At 36.4% G+C, this 23,433-nt stretch overlaps 1 protein-coding gene across 3 annotated transcripts in view; it reads right to left on the reverse strand.

Moving 5' to 3' along the window:
• PIK3R4 (phosphoinositide-3-kinase regulatory subunit 4) overlaps positions 1 to 23,433 on the reverse strand; it is a 73,676-nt gene that overhangs the window by 42,302 nt on the left and 7,941 nt on the right. For all 3 annotated transcript variants that reach the window (XM_024747742.1, XM_024747759.1, XM_024747750.1), the window contains 6 exons: positions 21,847 to 21,980; positions 20,114 to 20,696; positions 15,625 to 15,759; positions 13,816 to 14,037; positions 8,511 to 8,684; positions 179 to 324 (listed from right to left, as the gene is read on the reverse strand). In XM_024747742.1, coding sequence (XP_024603510.1) covers positions 179 to 324; positions 8,511 to 8,684; positions 13,816 to 14,037; positions 15,625 to 15,759; positions 20,114 to 20,696; positions 21,847 to 21,980 — 1,394 coding nt within the window. The remainder of the gene's footprint in view (positions 1 to 178; positions 325 to 8,510; positions 8,685 to 13,815; positions 14,038 to 15,624; positions 15,760 to 20,113; positions 20,697 to 21,846; positions 21,981 to 23,433) is intronic.

Consider the following 23,433-nt stretch of genomic DNA (forward strand, 5'->3'; position numbering starts at 1 on the left):
CTTCTCTCACCTTCCAATGTGTTTGTTCCATTAACATTAACTAGCTTGAAAGGAATGTGAAAATGCTGTAGCCCAAGTTAAATCTTTAAAATTTTAAATAAAAATAGGACTCTCTAAACCTTTCTTTAAAGGGGCACAGTTTGGAGGGAAGATGGATTCCAAGTTGGAACATGCATACCTGTATTATTGGTTGAGTAATATATGGGTCAAGGTAAGGCATCAGTTTGCAGTAGACATCAGCTGTGCTTATTTGGTGAGCTACCACTGTGATAAATCCCACAGCACCGTAGCGTATCCACAGATTGGGATGACACAGAAAAGGGGCTAAGAGGGAAAAAAAGGTATGGATTAAACGATGTTCATAAACAGTCTCACACTATCAAGATAAACAAATTTTCACCTTATAACACAATTGATAAAGAGATTATACCAAATGTTACTATCAGGTTGCCTTCATATACTCAATTATCCTGGGACTTAAACTGAACCAAGTGAACATACTGCTATTATAATATTTCCTACCATAAATATCAGCAATACCATAGAAGAGTAAAAATAGCTACCTCTTTTCTTAGGATTTAAATTGTTATATTTTTAGTCAGGGCTGAAGATCAGTGGGCATATACTCATTTACAAGACTAGGTTAAAAACTATTGGAGAGAGACATAAAAAGTCCCAACAGTATATAGCAAACTATTACTCCCCCACCCAATACCTCCACAAAGTCCAAGGACATACCATTTACAACATAAAGGACAAAGAAACTGAGTTGTTTCCCCTCCAAGCCACAGCTTAAATTAAGGGAATGATTTCGCCTGACTGACATTCTTTTTAATGCAAAGATTTGATGACATCAAATACAGTACACATAAATTCATTCACAAGGCGTTATGAATGGAAACTAAAAGCCAGAAAACATATGATGCCCATTCTTAAAGAGTTTAAGATATAAGAAAATTAAATGAATATCTTTTCACAGCTTTTATTTTAACTATTTTCTGTACTACACCTAAAGTCAATGATTCAACTAACGGAAGTAAGATTTAGAATAAAATTCAAACATCCAAACTAACCTGATTTAGAAAAAAATTCAAATTTCTAAAAGCAAAAAAAAGTACTTGTTCTGAGGATGTAAAAGCATCGGCATTTAGAGTATACAAATTTCAGAAGAAATTCAGGCTAACAGAGAAATAAGAATATTATCACAGTGATGTCAACATCATGGTGGAGTGAGATGCTCCCTTTGTGTCTCCCCTTTTATCTACAACCAGTAAAACATCCACAACTCAACAAAGGTGCCTCTGCCCAACACACCAGATGCAGGAGAATTCCACTTATCTGTACAGCTAGAGGTGGGTGGACTGGAACAAACAGAGGAGGTAGAACCAGGAGAACAGTACAGGTGGTGACTGTAGTCCTGGACCTCTGACCATGGCAGCTAAGCCTGCAGCCCCAGAGAACATGGTAGCAGCAGGGGAGGTATACACATGACTCTGCCCTTCCCCCACAGCAGCAATCACAGGTAACTGGGCAGCAACAGCAGTGGGGCCTGGGACTCCATCCCTCCAGCCACAGAGGCACCCACAACTCTGGCCCCCCACACCTCCACCCACAGCAGCAAAGCCCTCGAACCTTACAATTCCAGACACAGCAGAGATGCCCATGCAATCCCAGCTCCACCCCATCCTCCCCCTCACCCTGTGACAGTGGAGCCTGGGACTCAGAGGATCCTGGACGTGGCAGGAGAGCTCACTATCCTGGTGCCCCAGGCAATGACGCCAGCAACACTGGCAGCAGCAAAGCACCAACAACACCAGAGGCACAAGAAGCAATAATGAGGTCACAGGGCGACACCTCTAACAGAGGCAGTGGAGGGTGGAAACTGTAGACTCTCAAATATAACCAGAGGCAGCTCAGGTAAAAGAAATTAAAAACCTGTGCTGTCGGGCCACTTACTGGAAAACAAAGAGAAAGACCTCTAACTTCCAACCTGTTGAGTCATTACAATCAAGTAGAAAGGTTTTTACTACTTCAAAGGCACAGGAAGAGGAATAACTCATCAAGCACCATGAAGAACCACAGTAACACTGTACCACAAAAAGGAAATGAAAATTCTCCAGAAACTAAAGTCAAAGAATACTGAGATCTGACAGAGAATTCCAAATAGCTGTCATGAAGAAACTCAACGAGCTACAAGAAAACTCACAGAGACAGTTCAATGAGCTCAGGAATAAAATTAATGAACAGAAGGTACACTTTACCCAAGAGACTAAAACTCAAAAAAAGAACCAAACAGAAATCTGAAGCTGAAGAACTCAATAAACGAGTTGGAGAATGCAATTAGAAAGCACTGGAAATAGAGCAGACCATATGGAAGAGAGAATTAGTGAGCTCAAAGATAGAAAACTAGAAATCTAAAAGTAGAAGAAGAAAGAGAAATAAGATATTTAAAAACTGAGGAAATTCTACAAGAGCTATCTACAAGAGCTAATAGGTATCCCGGGAGAAGAGAAGGAGAAGGAAACGAAGAGTTTATTTAAAGAAATAATAGCTGAGAACTTCCCAAGCCTGGGGAAGGAACCAGATATACAAGTCCATGAAGCTAAGAGAACACCTAACTACCTCACTGCAAAAAGACCTTCTCCAAGACATATTATACTAAAATTGTCAAAAATCAATGACAAAGAAAGAATTTTAAAGGTAACCTACAAAGGAACCCCACTCAGGCTACCAGCAGATTTCTCAGCAGAAACTCTACAGGCAGGAGGGAATGGAATGACATTCTCAAAACATTGAAAGATAAAAACTGTGACACAAGAATACTCTAGCCAGCAAAGTTATCATTCACATATGAAGGAGAAATAAAGAGTTTCCCAGACAAACAAAAGCTGAGGGAGTTCATCAACACTGGACCTGCCATCTACCAGAAACAAAAAGGCAGAAGTAAATAGAACTTTGAGTAAGGTGATAAATACACAGACTCAGAAAATAGCAACTCTTTATGAGAACAGGTTTTTAAACACTTTATTATAGCATAATAAAGGAGGTTAAAGGGGGGAGGAAAGCAGAAAAACTAACTATAGCTACTTCAATTTGGTAACAAACTCACAACATAAAAGGGATCGTTTAAGACAACAAAATGACAAAGAGGGAAGCGGAAAAGGACAGAACCCACAGAGGTAAATGAAGATGCCATCAGTAGAAAAAGGATTATTTTACCTATGCGATGTTTTATACAAACCTCATGGTAACCACAAACGTAAATCTAGAGCAGAGACAGGAAACATTAAAAAAATGAGGGGGGCTTCCCTGGTGACGCAGTGGTTGAGAGTCTGCCTGCCAATGCAGGTGACACGGGTTCGTGTCCCAGTAGCAAACAGAAACACAAGGAAAAAGAAACAATGAAGATATAGAGCAACTAGAAAACAAAAGATTAAATGGCAGTACTAAGTCCTCATCTATCAATAATCACCCTAAATTTAAATTGGTTGACTTCACCAATCAAAAGACACAGAGTGGCCAGATGGATTAAAAACAAGACCCAACTATATGCTGCCTCCAGGAGACTCACCTCAGCTCTGCAGACAGACACAGGATCAAAGTGAAGGGATGGAAGATGACACTCCAAATTACAGCCTAAAGAGAGGGAATGTAGCCAAACTCATATCAAGTAAAATAGACTTCAAGCCAAAAAAAGGTAACAAAAGACAAAGATGGACAGTATATAATGATAAACAGGACGATTCATTGAAAAGACATAACAGTGATTAATATACATATATACACCTAACATAGGAACACCAAAGTATACAAAACAATTATTAACAGACCTAAAGGGAGAAACTGACAGCAACACAGTAACAGAAAGGGCTTTAACACCCCACTTACATCAATAGGTAAATCATCATCCAGACAGAAATAAACCCACACGTGGACAACAAAAGAGCACAGAACATACAATGGAGAAAGAACAGTCTCTTAAATGGTGTTGGGAAAACTGGACAACTACATGCAAAAAAGTGAAACTAGACCACTATCTCTCACCATACACAAAAATTAACTCAAAATGAATTAAAGACCTGAAAGCACACAACCACTAAAAGAAAACATAAGCAGCATGCTCTCTGATATCAGTCTTACCAAAATCTTTCTAGCTATGTCTCCTTGGGCAAAAGAAACAAAAGCAAAAATAAATAAATGGGACTACACCAAACTAAAAAGCTTCTGCACAGCAAAAGGAACCATCAACAAAACAGACAACCTACTGAGTGGGAGAAGATATATGCAAGTCATATATCTGATAAGGGGTTAATGTCCAATATATATAAAGAACTCATACAACTCAACAACAAAAAAACAAACAACCTAAACAAAAAGTGGGCAGAGGAGCTGAACAAACATCTTTCCAAAGAAGACATACAGTTGGCTGGCAGACACATGAAAAGATGTTCACCATCACTAATTATAAGGGAAATGCAAATCAAAACTACAATGAGCCATCACCTCTCATCCGTCAGAATGGCTATTATCAAAAAGATGAGAAATAGTAAGTGTTGGAAAGGATGTGTAGAAAAGGAAACCTCATATACTGTGGGAATGTAAATTGGTGCAGCCACTATGGAAAACAGAGTGGAAATTTCTCGACATTCAGAACTACCATAAGATCCAGCTATTTTGGGGTATTTATCCAAAGAATAAGAAAATACAAATTCAAAAAGATACATGCACCCCTATGTTCACCATAGCTTTATTTACAACAGCCAAGATATAGGAGCAACCTAAGTGCCCATCAATGGATGAAGATGTGGTATAAATATGCAATGGAATATTACTCAGCCATTAAAAAAGGTGAAATCTTGCCATTTGCAACAATGTGGATGGACCCTGAGTGTATTATGCTAAGTTAAATATGTCAAACTGAGAAAGAAAAATACCATGATTTCACTCATATGTGGAATATAAAAAACAAACAAACAAAAAAAGTAAAATAAATGAACTAAACCAAACCAAAGCAAGCATATACAGAGGACAGAGTAATAGTCACCAGATGGGGAGGGGCAGGGAGGAGGGCAAAATGGGTAAAGGGGATCAACTGAATGATGATGGACAGAAACTAAATTTTTGGTGGTGAGCACACTGTAGTGTGTACAGAAGTAGAAATATAATGTTGCACACATGAAACTTAAATGATGTTATAAACCGATGTTACCTCAATAAAAAGTAAATTTAAAAAATAAGAAATGATTAAAAAAATACTATTTCATGCTAATATTACTTATATAAATAGGGGAAGAGGAGAAAATTGTTCAAGATATCTGTCTCCAAAGTTCTCCCATTTCCAATTCTTCTAACTACACATGGAGGTGGTTTTGATTATTTCATAAACACCCTGCAGCCTCTGAGATGGCCAACAAGGGAGGGCTGGTTGTTTCCCTCTCACAACAGAGAAAATGAGGACTGGAAAAACCATTGAAAAATCTCCAAAAAAGAAATAAACTCAAGATGACCTGGCGGAGTTAGGCACTAGATGAGGCTGAAATAGTGGTCCCAATTCTTTGTGTTATCTCTGTTATACGGTCACTCTTGCCTGGTGCTCATGGTGTACAAAGGGTATTTCTCTTGTCCCTCCCTCTTGTCTAAGACACAGTCTAAGACACAGTCTAAGACACAGTACCTGCTCTAGCCAATGGAATGTCAACAGATGTAACACAGAGGCTTGAAATGTGTGGCAGAGCTAGGCTTCTGCCATCACCCAGAACATAACCTGGGTGGTTGCTGCCCCAGAATGAGACAGATAAACCACAATCACCACAGGCGTCTGGGAGATGCAAGGCCTAAAGCAGAGCTACCCACTGAGCTCACAGATGCATGCTGAGAACTTGACCGAAGGATTTACTGGGATTTACTGGTGCTCATGGTGTACAAAGGGTATTTCTCTTGTCCCTCCCTCTTGTCTAAGACACAGTACCTTCTAGCCAATGGAATGTCAATAGATGTAACACAGAGGCTTGAAATGTGTGGCAGAGCTAGGCTTCTGCCATCACCCAGAACATAACCTGGGTGGTTGCTGCCCCTCCAACCTGGGCCCCAGAATGAGACAGATAAACCACAATCACCACAGGCGTCTGGGAGATGCAAGGCCTAAAGCAGAGCTACCCACTGAGCTCACAGATGCATGCTGAGAACTTGACCGAAGGATTTACTGGGATTTTGTGGTTGATTGTTGTACAGCATTATTATATCAGTCAGTAGCTAACTGATACAAAGAACCTGCAAGACTCCAAATACAAGAAACCAGAATCGAGGATTTCCTATAAAACATCCAATACATTTCCAATCATCTGGGGACAAGCAGATGGAAAGGTGAGTTTTCACAATGTCTAAGTGGGAAGAGTGTAGTTTTTAATCATGATAATCACCACCACCACCGTAATTCCCTTTAAGAATCACTACAACAGGCTAACCACGCATAAAGACAGAACAGAGAGATGCATACAGTTTATCACTTGTTTTAAGTAAGCAGGTGTTTCTAAGTTATTGAAAACTTTCTTCTTTTAAATAGTTCAAAATGCCAACAAGTGACTATTTGCTTGATTTTTCTCAGCAACGGTTTTTTTCCTCCCCACAGCTAGTACCAAATTCAGTTCCAGTTCTAAGAGAGCATCACACCCAAAAAGTTGTACCACATTAGGTTTATTCTATATCTACAGATAATAATTTATTTTGATACTAAACTTAAGATACATGAGGACCCCATATGTTCATCCTATGACCAATGACTAAAACCCACAGGACTCAGAAAAATTTCTGCAAAATTTGACAGGAGGGGTAAAAAACTATCTTTTATGATAATTTTTGCTTAAAAATGGATGGACATCCATTTTGCAGATAAATAAAATGCTAGTTATATGCCATATTAAATCTCAAAAATAATTTCCAAATAATTAGGCAACAGAAGGAATGTATTATGTGAAATTAGAGTATACAAGTACATATTTATATACAAAGATTTTCATTAGAATGAAGAAAATCAAAGTCGAAAGCAAGAAAAACTCGACCCTTAGGAGGTAATGCCACTTTCACAGGAGAAAAAAAGAAAACACTGATGTGAGAATTCACACAATGAGAATGAGCAGGAAAATATACCAGGCAGCAAGATATGTGTGTTAAGATGATACATTTTCTCTTTAATATTATTATGAAAAGGGGTGCTTTCTACGTCTGCCTTACACTACACAGGATAAGAAATTCAAAAAACATTCTAACATCTTTCATTATATTAATAATTTTTGTTTCCCAAGCTATTAGCTCTTTTAAAAATTAAGAAGAAAACAGAGATGACTCCCTCAAGGTTTAGCACTCTGCAGCTTACACAAAAAATCAAAATCATTTCAGTGTAATAGAGATTTTTATCATGATTATGTTGCCAATACTCAAAACTTTTCTATTAAATTTGTCACTTTTTTAACATAATCATCAAAAAATTCAAACCAAATTAGTGTTACAAACTAAAAGAATGATTATAAATATTAAGAGTACAAAATAAGAAATCTATATATGCTCAGATTTCCAAAAAATTTTTCTTTTAAAAAGCTACATTCATGCCTAAAAACTTCCAGACATTTTATACCTACTATCTAACCATCTAATTTCAACTATCAAAATAAAAACTCCTTTGTCTTTTTTCTCTGAGGATTGCCTCAAGAAAAACCTATTAACCAAATCTAACTAATTTTGGCTTTCTATAAATTTTCTTGGCAAAGCATTCAGCAGCAATAAAGTATTTTATCTAAAAATGCAATTTCCTAAGATTTCACGTCTTCTCAGTACAAAGCCAACTTGCAATCTTATCAATACATTGGTTACTTTCTTAAAATGAAGTGTTAAGAAGACTAAGAGCTTCTAGTATTTTTAATTTTACAATGTGTCACATGTACCTGTTTGCTCTTATTCTGAACTTTAAGTTGATGGACCTAGATAACTGTTATAAAGGTCAAGGAATTAATTCCTCTCATTGTTTAATAAAATTACTAACAGTAGTAACGTCAATACTACGAATGCTTAACTGGAGATCAGTGCAATGACAGAAGTCACAGACAATCCTCCACATCCAGTTTCAACTTGATTAATGGTCAAGTGTCCAAAAACATAAGCTGACTATTCAGAGCAGTTAAAGACTTAATGCACATTGTGTTTCAAAAGAAAAAAAAAATCTTCATTTTTCAAGGATCATCAAGACTAAACTACAGATTGAAACAAAGGTATATTTCCCAACCTGGGCTGGAGGGCCAGTGCTCCTGTGTGTGTGCCTACGTGTCGCTCACATACATACAAGCATGCAGGCATAAGCATGCACATGGGTGTGCACACACAGACACACACAAAACAGGGACAATGAAGCTGAAAATCTCACTCTAGATTGCCTAGAAACTTTACAATGCCCTATCAGTTGTTATTTCTCTTACCACTCCCTAATTTTCCCATCCTAATTTTGAGAAACAAAAACTTACCAATATCACTGGCAAATTCATAGACATGGGGTTTTTGCAGCAGCCCTAACTGGCACATACAGGTAAGGGCATTAAGAGCTTTCACAATAACAAATTCCTCAGCATCACTAAGACCTTGTTGCAACAGGGGTTTGAGAATTGAGGAGCTTTGCCAGCCAACATAGGCGGCAACACCTGAAAAAGAGAAGCAATATTACATGACTGTTTTATACCTGAAAGTACAAATGCCATTAAGTAAAACAATAAAATTAATCAAAAGTCAAATATATCGAGCAACAATCCAGGCAAGGACGCTGCATTTCCTACCCAGCAAAATAGATGACAAAGACCCACACCAATGCAAATCTGCAAGAAATTCTGCGGCACCAAGGGAAAAAAAGATCCTATGAGCTTACAGAAAGAAAAATACAGATTCCCTAAAAAGGAAGCAGAATCAGACTGGCATCAGATGATCTTCAGCAGCAATGTAGGCTAGAAGACAACAGGGCAAGACCTTCAAGGTTATGGGCGAAATTTTATACCTAAACTGTCAATAAAATAAGAAAACAAAAATAAGTCATTTTGAGACATGCCAGGACTATATGTGTTTACCTCCCATGCAAACATTTCTAAGAAAGTACTTAGGGATGTACTCCAGAAAAATAAAGAAAATGTAGAATGTACAAAATGGTAGATATAACCCAGGAATTCAATGGGGAAAAAAGGACAATAGCTAGTAAAGAGCTAGAAATTAATCAGCCCAAATTAGACCTAAAGGTCAATAAACTTCGAAAATGTTATCAAGAAGAAAAATGGAACAGACTACAAGCAATAGATAAAACTGGTAAGAAAGAAGCTAGATAATATAAAGTGAGGAAGGTATATTACTTTTCTCTCTAAAAGGAAAACAAAAAACTCTGAAACTCCATGACAAACAAAAAAGTTGTTCAAGAAAGTCATAGTGTAAAAATGATATAAATTAAAATGTGCATTTAGTAGTTTGCAGACGATAGAAAAAAGAATCCTTGATGCTATAAACATTCTCATCAAGTGATAAAGGAGTTATGGCATTAGAATTGTGGTGAAGCAGTTATAAATATAGTGCACTACTTGGCTCTAAAGTCAATAAAAGTTACACATTCTTAATCATGTAAATTGTTTTGAATTTTCAGAATCAGTCTATACAAGCACAAAAGACTTTATTACAATTACATAACAGAATGTAAATATTATCAACTATGAAAATGCAATTGTTTAGTTGAACTGTCAATTAACAATTAGTTGAATTATTAACCAACAAAAGAATTAGAATGGAAGAAAAACGAAAAGAAGGAAGGGAGGAAGGGAGGAAGGGAGGCACTAAATTTCTTGTAGTCCAAGTAAGAAGTAGACCAATAAGAAACAGGTTGAATTATTTAAAGTTATAAAAACAAAAACTAAAGATCTACATCTCAAAACAGAGGCGAAGGGGGATTGGGGTATGATATGAGTGAGTTAAATCTTCATGTGGCATACGAAAAAGTCAAGAGATAAAGTGTAAAGTTGATAATCCTAAAAAGAGTAATATGAAAATACTATTTAGAGACATGGCAATAATCACCTGAAGATATCAAACCAAAACCACAAACCAGAGTATGTGCCTCTGGAAAGTGCAACTATTGCCTTCCATACTTACTTCATATATTTTGAGTGATCTGCAAAAGCATATTTCTACTGTATTGAGAAATAATTTTAGAATTTTTTTTCTGTAATAAAAGAAAAAACGCTGTCTAAAATTCCATTGGATTATATTTAAAAACTTTACAAACTGAAATGTATAATGAGCTAAAATAGCTCAAAATATTTTGGAAAAAAAGATTGACATCTGGGAGCTTATTCTACCAGATACTAAAGTTGCTTATAAATATATAATAATTAAAATATAATATAGCTATAAAAAGAGTATAATATTGAGTACAGAAGTAAAAAAAAAAATCGATGGAATAGGATATCTAGAAAAGTAACCCTAAAACATATATGCATGCAACAGGTGATAACAGAAGCTTCACAAATCAATGGAAAATAAATGAAATGTTTACTAAATAGTGTTAGGAAAATTGGTTATATTTCTGAGAAAAATTTATATTTCACCTCATACCACAGCCCAAAATAAAGATCAATTAAACAGTTCATATTTTTATGTGAAAAAATAAAGCATTAAAACAAAGCAAAACAAAACAGACATGCGCCCAACAAATTATTAACCTAATTCTGAAATGGGAAAATATTTAAGCACAAAAGTAAAAAAAAAAAAAAATCACAAAGGAAAAGATCAAACAGACAACACTAAAATTATTTTAAAAGACATAAAAAATAACAGTCAAGTTATTTGAGAAAAATGCCATAGAAAAGATAAAAAGTTATTGTTTTTAATGTATATATAAAAGGCTCAGAAAAAAATCAATAAGAAAAGCATAATACCATCAAAAAAGGGGCCAAAATAATAAACTAAAAATTCAAAGAGTAAGAAACATGAATGAGTAATCAACATGAGAAATTTTTTTCACCTTCACTGATAAGCAAATAAATATACACTAAAACAAGTCATTGCTTTAAGCTACCAACAGGCAAAGGTTGACTGAAGCCTATTCCACACTGGAAGGCTGTGCAGTACTATCAAACAATGCTGATCAGAGTAGTAAATGATATAATCTTTTTGAAAAGCTTATAAAATGTGTCAAGTTTTAAAAATATGTTCATATTATTTAACTCAGTAATTAAAATTTCAGACTTCTAGCCTAAGAAAATAATCAGGCAAATATTTATGTAAATAATTATGTGTATAATATATGGTTGACGAAAGTTCAAACAATTTAAATATTCAAAAGAGTTAAATAAATTTTGATAAAACTGTATAATGAAATATTTCTATTAAATTATGGTTTCAAAAAAATTTTAATGACATGAGAAAATGCTTAGAATATACATATGTTCCTAGAAAAAGGTTTTAAAAATAACAAGACTAAGAAGTAATATAATACATACATAGCACTTATGTGCCAGGCACTGTTACATATGTTAATTCATCTTATCTTCGCAACAACCAGTGAGTTAGGTAATATTATTATTCCCATTTTACAGATAGGGAAACTAAGACACACAAAAGATTAAATGATTTCCCCTAGAACCACAACCAGTAGGTGACAAAGCCAGAACTTGAACCCAGAAGTCTGTCGCCAAAAGTGCCTGCTCTTAGCCAGCACACGACAAGGCCTCACAGATGGCAGAACGGGACGATGGGTGGAAGGAGAAGGCAAGGATGACCCATAGGAAGAAAAAACCAAAACATTAACAGAGGCTGTACGTGGGCTAGAGGATTGGAGGGGATTTGTTTTCTTCAAGAATTTTCCAATTTTTCTACAGCAAGTACATGTTACTTTTATAAACACGCAAAAAATCAATGAAAATCATTTTAAAATGAAAAAAGAACTAACATAAAGGCCATTTTTCGGGCTTCCCTGGTGGCGCAGTGGTTGAGAGTCCGCCTGCCGATGCAGGGGACACGGGTTTGTGCCCCGGTCTGGGAAGATCCCACATGCCACGGAGCGGCTGGGCCTGTGAGCCATGGCCGCTGAGCCTGTGTGTCCGGAGCCTGTGCTCCGCAACGGGAGAGACCACAACAGTGAGAGGCCCGCATACCGCAAAAAAAAAAAAGAAAAAAAGGCCATTTTTCAAAGTACACATGAATTAATCAATAGATGAAGTTCCAAGAACCACCTTTTCCCAAGAAAAGAAATAAAAATAAGATTATTTGAAAGAAGAGCGCATGAAAGACAGAAAGGTGTGAGAAGCATACTGAATTTAGAAACTGAGTTAGATGGAGTCCAAGATGGAGGGCTGACATGAATCAATAAACTAATGTAAAAATTAAAAACAAACTACAGATGTCTGAAAAGAGGAGGTACAGTAATCTCCAGTTATAACAAAGCAAGAACAGCAATTTCAAGGCTTTTCAAAAGTAGTAAGTACCCTTTTCTCCAAAACATTACACAATAATATTCGCAAAAATAGGAATACTGTTGCTATATGAGTTTCTTTCCTTTTTTAATTTTTTAGGAAAAACATCCAACAGCAAACCTTTTAGCAGTTACTTTCCCAGATTATTAGAAATCAAAATCTAAACCCTATTACAGCCTTCTGCTACTACACGAGAAAGCTTGGATACCTGCAAAGCTTTCCAGTGTGCAGAACAGTCTTTAAATCTTTTGAGTTAATAGACAAGCTTTATAATCATGTGTAAAATGATATAAAAAGGGTTAGTGGGTAATTTTAATAATATGGCTTTAGCATATAACATTTCATAAATGACCCAAACTAAAACTGAAAAGGTCAGTACAATCAGGTGGAAAATGATCAGTTATTACTCCAAAAAGAAAAATATTAAATCTTGTGTCAAACATGACAATCTACCAAAATAAAGTCCATTTCTTTCTAATTTTGAATCTAAATGCAAGAGGAGTCATATGCATATAAAATACAAGATGTCTCTCTTCTTTAGATAAATCTGAAAATTAAGAATTACAACATTTTGAAAAAGTAGGAAAAAAGCTGATTAAATTTTCACAAATTTTCAGTTTACAAAAAGCAAAGCCTATAAGCTTTAATTCTTTCTAATTAGATTGATTTTCAATCATAATTATACTTTGTTATTCTCCGATTGTAAAAGTGATGCATGTTTACTATAGAAAATTTGACAAACATGAGATAATCACTGTTTACATCTTAGTATATTCAGACCTGTTATTGTTACCTTTACACAACTGGGTTCAGTCATTTTAATAATATTTCATGGTACTTTCCCAGGTCATTAAATTTTCTTTTAAAACATACTTTTTAATGACCACATGGTATCCCTTTATAAGGGTATATCAGTTTTATTAACCAATCCCTTGATCAACTAAGATACTTCCATCAGGGGCTTCCCTGGTGGTGCAGTGGTTGAGAGTCCGCCTGCCGATGCAGAGGACACGGGTTCGTGCCCCGGTCCGGGAAGACCCCACATGCCGCGGAGCTGCTGGGCCCGTGAGCCATGGCCGCTGGGCCTGCACGTCCGGAGCCTGTGCTCCGTGACGGGAGAGGCCGCGGCAGTGAGAGGCCTGCGTACCGCAAAAAAAAAAAAAAAAGATACTTCCATCAACCAAAAGCAGCATGAAGACAGAAATACCAGGAACTCATTTCATTACTAATAAAATTTGGTAGTACTGTCACCTTTCAGACTGCATGAAAGTATGTTTGAGAAGATAATTCGAATCTTAAAGATAAATTTAAAAACAAGCAAAAAACATACCAACTATACTATCAAAAAAAGCTCCACGCAGATGCCAATCATTTTTATCGTTCAGGAAAGTGATCATGTGGGACAATAAAACATCATTGGCTTTCTGACGTCCAAAGAATACACACAGCCGTGTTATTCCATTTTCCATTAAGGTTTGTTTCACAATATTTTCAGGGTCACTTAGCAAAGTGACAACTTTCTGCTGGACCATTTCATGTAAGGCTTGGAGCTCTAAAAAAAAGGAAAAATATGATCAATTTTCTTTTCTCCAAACATATAGACCCAGTCTTTCTCACTCCTTGGAGAAAAGAGAATGATTACAGAAGCCACCAGAGAAAGTCTATAATTACTAAGTTTTTCCACTACTCAAAGCTCTGAAGGATAGTTGGGAAAATGAAATACAGATTGAATAACATCCTAATAAGCAGATGCCACAGGCATGGTTACTATCTCACTAGTTAATCTATAAGGCTCAAAGAAAACCTATGGGGAAGCACCAGAGGAAGATCATACTGCCCCAATAAGATCAACTTAATCAAGGACTTGAAATTACTAGACTGGTTCAGGATATAATCTGATGGTACAGGGCAATCCTTTGAGAAAGCATTTTTAAAGGTCGGTTAATTATATTTTAGAAAGCCAGAAAATACATTGCAAGTCCTGACAAGGCTTTACATGATCTAGCCACTGCCTTCTTCTCTGACCTTATCACCTACCTACCCTCCCCTTTTCATTTATTTATTTACTTAGCTGTTTGTCTTTTCCTTACTGAAACAATCTCAAGAGCAGGGATCTTTTCTGTCTTATTTACCACTATATCCCTAGTGCTTACAGCAAGCACACGAATTGCCTGATGCAAAGCTTATGTTTAACAATTATCTGCCAACTAAATGAATGAGGGCAGCCACTGTCAAGGGAAAAGGCAGTCTGAAAGGCACAATTCTATGTTCACATTAAGAAAAACTTCAGATTAACTCCCCAAAAGTTTTAATGCCTAGCTTCATTATTTAAAAGGTCCAATTACATGGTTATAGGATGTAGGACAGTATTATTTTCTAAGTAATTCCGTGAAAAAAAGTGAGTATTTCCTTTGTGATACATCCTTCTATAAGTTTAAAATTATTCCAGTGTCTTCAACTCCAAATAATATTTGCTGCATAAAATGATCCATTCTAACAAGTAACTGAGACACTACAGTTGTCTATTAGCATAAAAATCTGAAAAGTAGACTTCTCTAGTTTTTCTGAACTAGAAACATCTTGAAATAGATCTAAGTACATTATTTGACTTCTAAATCTTTAACATAATAAACATTCATTAAAAGCCTGTTAAAAGCTGTGTGGATGTAGAGAAACTTGAGGCAGGGACTCTGACCTCACAGAATTTACCATCACATTGTTCCTTTACAGTAAAAGGTGTGGGTTCTGATACATAAATCATAGGTAGTATGAAAGAAACACAGTTTATGACTGAGGACACTCAAAATATACTCACATAAGGAGAAAAGGTTTAGATTCTTTGGCTATGGCGTTTCCAATGTTTTCTCCTTTTATTCTGTAAGAATTATATAATTCAGCTAGCTTTGCTGTTGACACAAACCAATTCTGGCTGAAAAACTACTGAGCTTAGAATCTGTGGTGACAAGTTGGTCATTTTCTGGCTAGATAACAATGTATAAGAGTAAAAGAGAACAGTCAGACAGCAGAATCCTTCCCTCTATAAATCTGGTATTCTTTCATTTTACATTAAAATTGTAAGTGAGAGTTTGTTGCAAGTTCACATCAGCAATTCATTCTAAATAACAGAAAATCATACAACCTGTGTCATAATTTCCACTGGGATGTGTAACTTCATCTATTTCTTCACTATTTGGGTCATTTTCCATACTGAGATTTTTCAACTGTACTAATTCCAGGAATCTCAAAGCTGTTTCTGCCAGCAGAGCTATGTTTTCTATAAAAGGAAGAAAATTCATAATAATTATAATCATAAATGTGTGTAATACTTATAATTTTTCTTCCCTAAGTCTTAATACATATAAATAATAATTAAGACTAAAGAAAAGCAGGACTTTTCAACTTAGCACTTAACCTAATCAGACTTTTAGTAACTAATCTCATAATCGACAACTATACCCAAACTACCTGTTTTAATAATAAATCATAAGCTTCTTTTAAAAATACAGAAATGTACAACATGATAACTATAGTTAAAGTTGCTGTATGGTATATATGAAAGGTATTGGAGTAAATCCTAAGAGTTCTCATCACAAGGAAAAACATTTTTTCCTTTTCTTTTTTCTTTTTATTATATCTACATGAGATGATGGATGCTAACTAAACTCACTGCAGTAATCATTGCACAATATATTTAAGTCAAACCATTATGCTCTATACCTTAAAATTATACAGTGATGTATGTCTATTATATCTCAATAAAACTGGGAAAAAATACCAAATAGCCCAAAATATAGCACTCAAAACATCTGAGGCAAAAAACCTGAATACTTCCACAAAGACCTACCTTTTAAACAGTTTATCAGGTAAGAGATATGCAGTAGGCTAACAGAGAAACACATTTTCACATTAAAATCACAGATCAAGCTGGCCTTTGGAATCACACAGACCCTGGCTCAAACCTTGACCCTGGGGGCTTCCCTGGTGTCGCAGTGGTTAAGAATCCTCCTGCCAATGCAGGGGGACACGGGTTCGAGCCCTGGTCTGGGAAGATCCCATATGCCGCGGAGCAACTAAGCCCATGTGCCACAACCACTGAGCCTGCTCTAGAGCCCTCGAGCCACAGCTACTGAGCCCGCGTGCCACACTACTGAAGCCCGTGCGCCTAGAGGCCGTGCTCCGCAACAAGAGAAGCCACCACAATAAGAAGCCCGTGTACCGCAACAAAGAGTAGTCCCCACTCGCCGCAACTAGAGAAAGCCCGCGCGCAGCAACAAAGACCCAACGCAGCCAAAAATTAATTAATTTTTTTTTTTTTTTAAACCTTGACCTTGGCACTTACTAGCTGGCTGCTTAACCAATCTGAGTCTCAGTTTCCTCATACATAACTGAGTCACATCCACCTCAAAGAACCATTACCAAAGTGCATCAACCCTTATTGGACTGCTTTACAAGTGATACTCTGAGGTTCTTAGTGAACCAAAGCGCCAGACTGTTTGTCACACTCCTGCAGTGGTCTGTATCTTCTCCTTTCTCTCTGATCATCTATTAAGACTATTTATACTCCTCACCACTGTGAAAGTATCTACTTCTAAGTTCTGCTATCACACTTGCTGTTAGCTATATCTGCTCTTTGCTTATACTTTCCTCTTCCTTCCATTTTTATTTATTCCTGTGCCTCTATCCTTCTTCTCCTCCCACTTCCATGTTTCCTAATATATGACTATACCCGCAAAGACTGCACTCTTTTCCTTCTCAGCTGTGAGTAGCACTGAACATAAACTACCTTTATTTTATTGATTCTAAGACTCACTTTTTCTTCACTTTTTAACATCTCCGAAATTGAGATGCATCCCACAATAACTGACATTTTTGAGTCTACTGAATACAGTGATTCCCTTCATCCTGGAGTCCCACGCCCCACTGCTGCCAGGTTCAACACTGTTCTGAGTAGAACAAACATTTACCTCTAAATAAGCAAGTTATTAATACCCTGCAATGCCTGCTCACCCTAAAGATGGGAGAATTCTACACCATCCCCTGATGGTTCTAGATGAATATCCCCACTTTAGTGAAAATATCTTTATTAGGAAAAATCTCTTACTTTCCGGGGCACCTCTCAAGTCTGAGCAGATCTATGTTTATCTCCCCATTTAAGTTCATAAACTACAACACACTTGTCAGTTCACTTTACACAAGAAACAAATCTAGACCAGCATCTCTGAGTTTAAAAACAATGCTATAAAAGAAATTTTTAATTGATTTTTAAACTTTTATAATTACTGACATGTGTGGTTTAATTACACTTAACCATACAAGTTCAAAGAGACTTTAGATTCTATCTAAAAAGGCAGCTTTATCATGCACTAAGCCATGGTTCAACATGGCTGGGTGGCATAGGGCACTGCAAGGTCCTGGCACTGACCCTGGGTTACCATGGACTCTTACCACTAAGACCCAGCACACTTGGGTAAAATAAAAGCAGGTTGCTTCAAAATCAAGGTCTAGACCAGCAGCTCTGAGAACTGAGAAAGAACTAGTCCAGATACACTTTGGTCGTGTCCCTTAGCCTCTCCCATCCCCAATTCCTCAGCTGGGAAATGAAGGCACTATAACATCTACTGCTCAAGGTTGTTCCAAGTGTCAGTTTCAAGAGATACACAGATCTTAAAATCTTAGAATCTAGAACCTATTTTAGAATCTCTATATCTTTTGCAACTAACCCTTGCAATCCTGAGCAGTATGTACAAAACAGATTTTTCAATAAACAGTAGCTATTGTTTTTATGCTGTGACTGCTAGAAATTGAATATAAGTATGTTAATATGGTACCTACACATCAGAACCTTACCTACTTACCACAATTGAGAAAAGACCAAGATACACTGGGCCAAAAGTAGGTCATAATAGTCTAAACATACAGCTTGTTTTTTAAAAATCATAAGCTTTTCTTTCATTTAATTTTATCCAGTTCAATTACAGTTGATCCTTGAACAACACTCGAATTTTTTTTCAAGAGTACATACTACAGTATAACACAATCCATGGTTGGTTGAATCCACAGATGTGGAACCATGGATAGAGGGCTAACTATAAATTATATGGGGATTTTCAACTGTGTGGGGGGTCAGCGTCCTTAACCTCCACATTGTTCAAGGGTCAACTGTATTTCTATTTATCAAGTGAATTGTAAACATGCTTTGTTCCAAATGATAAACTTGGATATGTCTTAAAGAAATCCTGAATTTTCTAAGCCTAAAATTTTCTAAGCCTAAAATTCAGAAATCCTGAATTTTCTAAGCCTATAAAGCTATGGAAATCAGAAACCATAAATAAATAGGCAGATGGATAAATATTTTTAAAAATACATATTTTTTAAAAAGCCAACAACCACCAATCACTTTGTGGATGTGCCTAGCCATAAAGACAGAGTCCAAAGACCACTTTTCACATTCTGTTAAAATAATGACAAGTAAATCATAAAATAATGAACTAATAAGCATGTATCTTTCAAAGAAAGAGACAATATCATCACCACACGTTATGTACTACTTACAAAGACTTCAGAATTCCTGATTTCCATCAGATTACATTTTAAAAATAAATGATGAAATTATGTAAATGTTTCAATGACATTTTCCATGCAGAAATAAGCATTCAAAATTAATTTGGGGAGCTAAAAATATGAATCTGTATCACTTATTTTATGAGAATTACAAATAAAACAGGTAAGTTTGTTATATAACACACTCACCTCATCACCAAGAAGCCACACTTCTTAAGCATCATAGTAACTGAAAGGACCTTAAAATTCAGTAACTTAACAAACGGGCTAGGTCCTTTCAACACCAATTTACCCAGCAAAATTAATCTTTTTCAACAGCAATAGACTGTTATATCCTAATACTGATATTCAAACAAACGTATTTGCTCAGAGAAACTTTACAAAGGCCTAAAGACACTAGACCTGAAGCACATACTTGTGAACATTAGTCTTACTCCAAATTAAATATAATACTCCCAGGGCTTCCCTGGTGGCACAGTGGTTGAGAATCTGCCTGCCACTGCAGGGACACGGGTTCAAGCCCTGGTCTGGGAAGATACCACATGCCACGGAGCAACTAGGCCCCATGAGCCACAACTACTGAGACTGCGCGTCTGGAGCCTGTGCTCCGCAACAAGAGAGGCCACGATAGTGAGAGGCCCGTGCACCGCGATGAAGAGTGGCCCCCACTTGCCGCAACTGGAGAAAGCCCTCGCACAGAAACAAAGACCCAACACAGTCATAAATAAATAAATAAAATTTAAAAAAACAAAACATAAAAACAATAATACTGCCACTCTGCTTCCCAAGCTTTGGACTAAAAATAATAATAATACTCCCAGTAAAATCATAAGATTCTGGTATTATATATTTTTCACTTAATAATTCTGATAACCTCAAAAATAAGGATACACACAAAGCTTGAGTTCCAGGAACAGATCGGCTATGAATATTATTAAAATGTACACAAATGGTTCAAGGACCAAAGTTCACTCTTGGAATTCCCAAAGATGTCAGAGAAACAAGAGGTATTATAGTCACTAACTTCAAAAATATGAGTGGTTATTACTTGGACAATAAGCTCTTACCAGCATAGGCTAGTCTAACAATAGTAGCATCATCCTGGGCTAAGTGGGCTATGCCTGGCAGAATATATTCCGGGTAGATGTTAACATCATTGCGAGGAACCTCTTTGACAAGAGCAAGAACTTTGGTCAACGTCCTCAAGGCTTCAGCCCTCACTCTAGGAACAGAGTCACTGCTGAAATGCAAAAGATACGGAGTAATACGATCCAAAAGAATTTCTACACTTAGTCTTGGGGCCAAATGGAGAATAAGTTCCAGAGCAGCAAGCTTGGAATCACAATATTTAAGGGTCTGTAGGCAGGATGTTATAACTGACACCAAGATAACCAGCCCATTTTCCTTAGGCTCTCCTTCTGCTTTCTCTGGCAGATCATGTCCACAGAGATTGTGGATAATGTTGCCCAAATCCTTCCTTATAACCAGAATACGCTCATCTGCAGAAAGAAATGTTTCCTTGGCAAACTGGGCCATGTAGGGCTGAAGGAAAGTGTAAAATATTTCAGGAAAGGCATTGCCACGCTGCTGCTTTAAGTAATCTTCTGCCTCTAAACGTTTATCTGGTTCCCGGTGAATCATCTGAGTTACCTATACCAAGGCAAGAAAGAGAGTAAAAAATAGATTTGAGAACAGAAAATTAAATCAAATGAAAGCTACAACTGCAACTTAACACATGATTTAAAGGACATTTGAGGTAATTCTGACTCTTTCTAATCTTTATCTTTCAAACTACTTTCAGAACCTGACTACTGAGTAATATGTGACTCTACTACCATCCTATGAAGCAACAAGAAATCATGTATTAACATACTCCAGATGGGTCAGACACATAAAGAGGATTACCCTTAAAAATTAGTCAAATTCACTCCTTTCACAGTTAAGAAAAGGTAGGCCCAAATTCATAAAGTTACTTAGCCTACACAACATGATAATGAGTGCCACACCTAGAACAGCCAGGTATGCCAACTCCTAATCCAGTGTACTGTTCACGGAACGTGAACTAAATTGGCTTCCTCTGGAGCATCTTATTTCTTAATATTTGCCATTCGTAAGAGAAATCAAAATGCATGTTTCCCTACCTTACTAAAGAATATTTTAAATATACATAACCTTTCCGTGGCTCAGAGTCATCATCATATGCATCACTTACTGTATTGATTGACTTAGAAAAGATCCCCTCAAACAGTACTGTGGATATACGGCTTACGTGACCTCCCTAAGAATTCCTCACATCTGTTCTGCTAAACTAATGTGTGATTCTACAGCTCCCCTTCCAGACCTGCCCTCAGGGTCAAGGGAGGTACACAAAGCTAGTTGCTTTTATATGAAATGCCCCTATACTGCTGTATTACATTCAAGTCGCTGTTTCCTGTCTCCTCATTTTAGATATTTATCCTCTTCATTTCTTACTAGCAAGCTCTACCCTGGACAATCTCTAACCCCCAAGCACCTCCTTACTTCCTTCCAAATCTGTCCAAAGCAGAGCTAAATATTATAATGGAAAGATGCGTGCGTGCGTGCGTGCGTGTGTGTGTGTGTGTGTGTGTGTGTGTATGTGTGTAATATAAAGTCAAATGAGCTCTGTGCCTAAGGGGAAAAAAATTGCACACTTCTGCCTAACAAAGTAAAAACAATAGGCTGGTATATGAGTCCATGGGGTTTTACTGCTTGTCCCAAATTCAGAACATTCCAGAGAACTGACTAATGCAAAAGTGAGAAATATTTGTAGCATAGTTACCAATTCTCTGATACTGCAATCTTCAATTTTATTCAGCACCTGTTCAGGGAAAAACTGTCCATTTCTATAAGCCAAAAGTTGAGAGAGATCAAACAGTGGCACACCTTCTGTAAAAAGCTCAGCTATCACGCAACCTGGAAAATAGCAGATTTAATTCCATTAAAAATGAAATGCAAGATATTAACACAGATCAAGAATTCAGAGAATTCCTAAAACTCAAGATGCAAAACTCAAAGTAAACCGAATTAAAATGTTTAATGCAACATACAACTACAGTCCAGCAAGACAGGAAAAATGTCTATTGCCTAATCATCAGTTTCTAAAAGTATGAAGTCAAAAAAGGCCTATTTAATTTTTCTCCTTCTTAAAAAAAATTAAATCAAATAAAATTACTTCCCGGTTCTATAAATGAAAACAATTACACATGTTATATACACACATACATTCAGAGATATAAAGATAGATTAAAAGCCATAAGAAAGTATTCCTTTAAAATATGAATTTATAGATATTAAGTTTATAAGAAACTACTGAGAAGTAACATCTGACAACTCAATTTATTCATCATTAAACAAAAAGTTATCAGGTGTTTAACACACACTAGACTCAGTGCATAAAACAGATAAAAACTCTGCCCTCATGAAGCTTTAATTCTAGGAAGAAAGAAATAAAGTAAACCAGTGAACAGACACACTTATAAAATGAGAAGTGCTAAGAAGTGTGGCTGTAAGATTAGAGAAGGAAAGAGAGATACCTTTCATTTTGCACTTACATAATCTTCAAACAAGGAATAAATAAAGCAACTACATTCCCAAAAAGACAAAGCAGTTTCACTGATCAGTATATGACATGCATTTTAAAAATCTTAAGGAGATCCTTAAACAACCTTAGTCACAGCCTTTGCATGTGTTGGTCCCTCTGCCTGGAATACTATACCCCCACGCACCCTCATGGCTTACACCTAAACTTCCTTTAGACCTTGAATCAAATGTCATCTTAGCAGTAAGGCATTTCTTGACTGCCCAGTTTAAAATTCCAAGCACCCCCACTACAACTACCCCACACTCGTTATCTAACACATTCCCCTTCCCCTTTCCCTGCTGTTTTCCAAATGCCACATTATATATTGTATGTATTTATTTCTTTATTGTCCATATACCCACTAGAATGCAGACTCCATAAAGGATTTTTGTCTATTTTGTTCACTGAAAAAACTCCAGCAACTAAGACAGCTCCTGATACATAATAAACACTCAATAAATTTCTTAATTTCTATCCATACAGTGTCAAGTTTTAGAATAAAAAACTAAAATAGCTATTAAGAATACCTTAAGCAAGAAGGAAATAGAAGAACTGAACAATACTATAAACCAGATCTAACAGACATCAAAGGAACACGCCATCTTACAACAGAATACAAAACTCTTCTCAAGTACATGTGGAACACTCTCCAGATGAAACCATATGCTAGACCATAAAACAAGCTTCAATGAATTTAAAAGGACTGAAATCATACAAATTACATCCTTCAAACCACAATGGTATGAAAAAAATCAGTCACAGAAGAAAATCTGAAAAATTAACAAA

The sequence above is a fragment of the Neophocaena asiaeorientalis genome, unplaced genomic scaffold, assembly GCF_003031525.2.
Source record: "Neophocaena asiaeorientalis asiaeorientalis breed wild unplaced genomic scaffold, Neophocaena_asiaeorientalis_V1.1 scaffold33, whole genome shotgun sequence".
In the NCBI taxonomy this organism is placed as follows: Eukaryota; Metazoa; Chordata; class Mammalia; order Artiodactyla; family Phocoenidae; genus Neophocaena; species Neophocaena asiaeorientalis.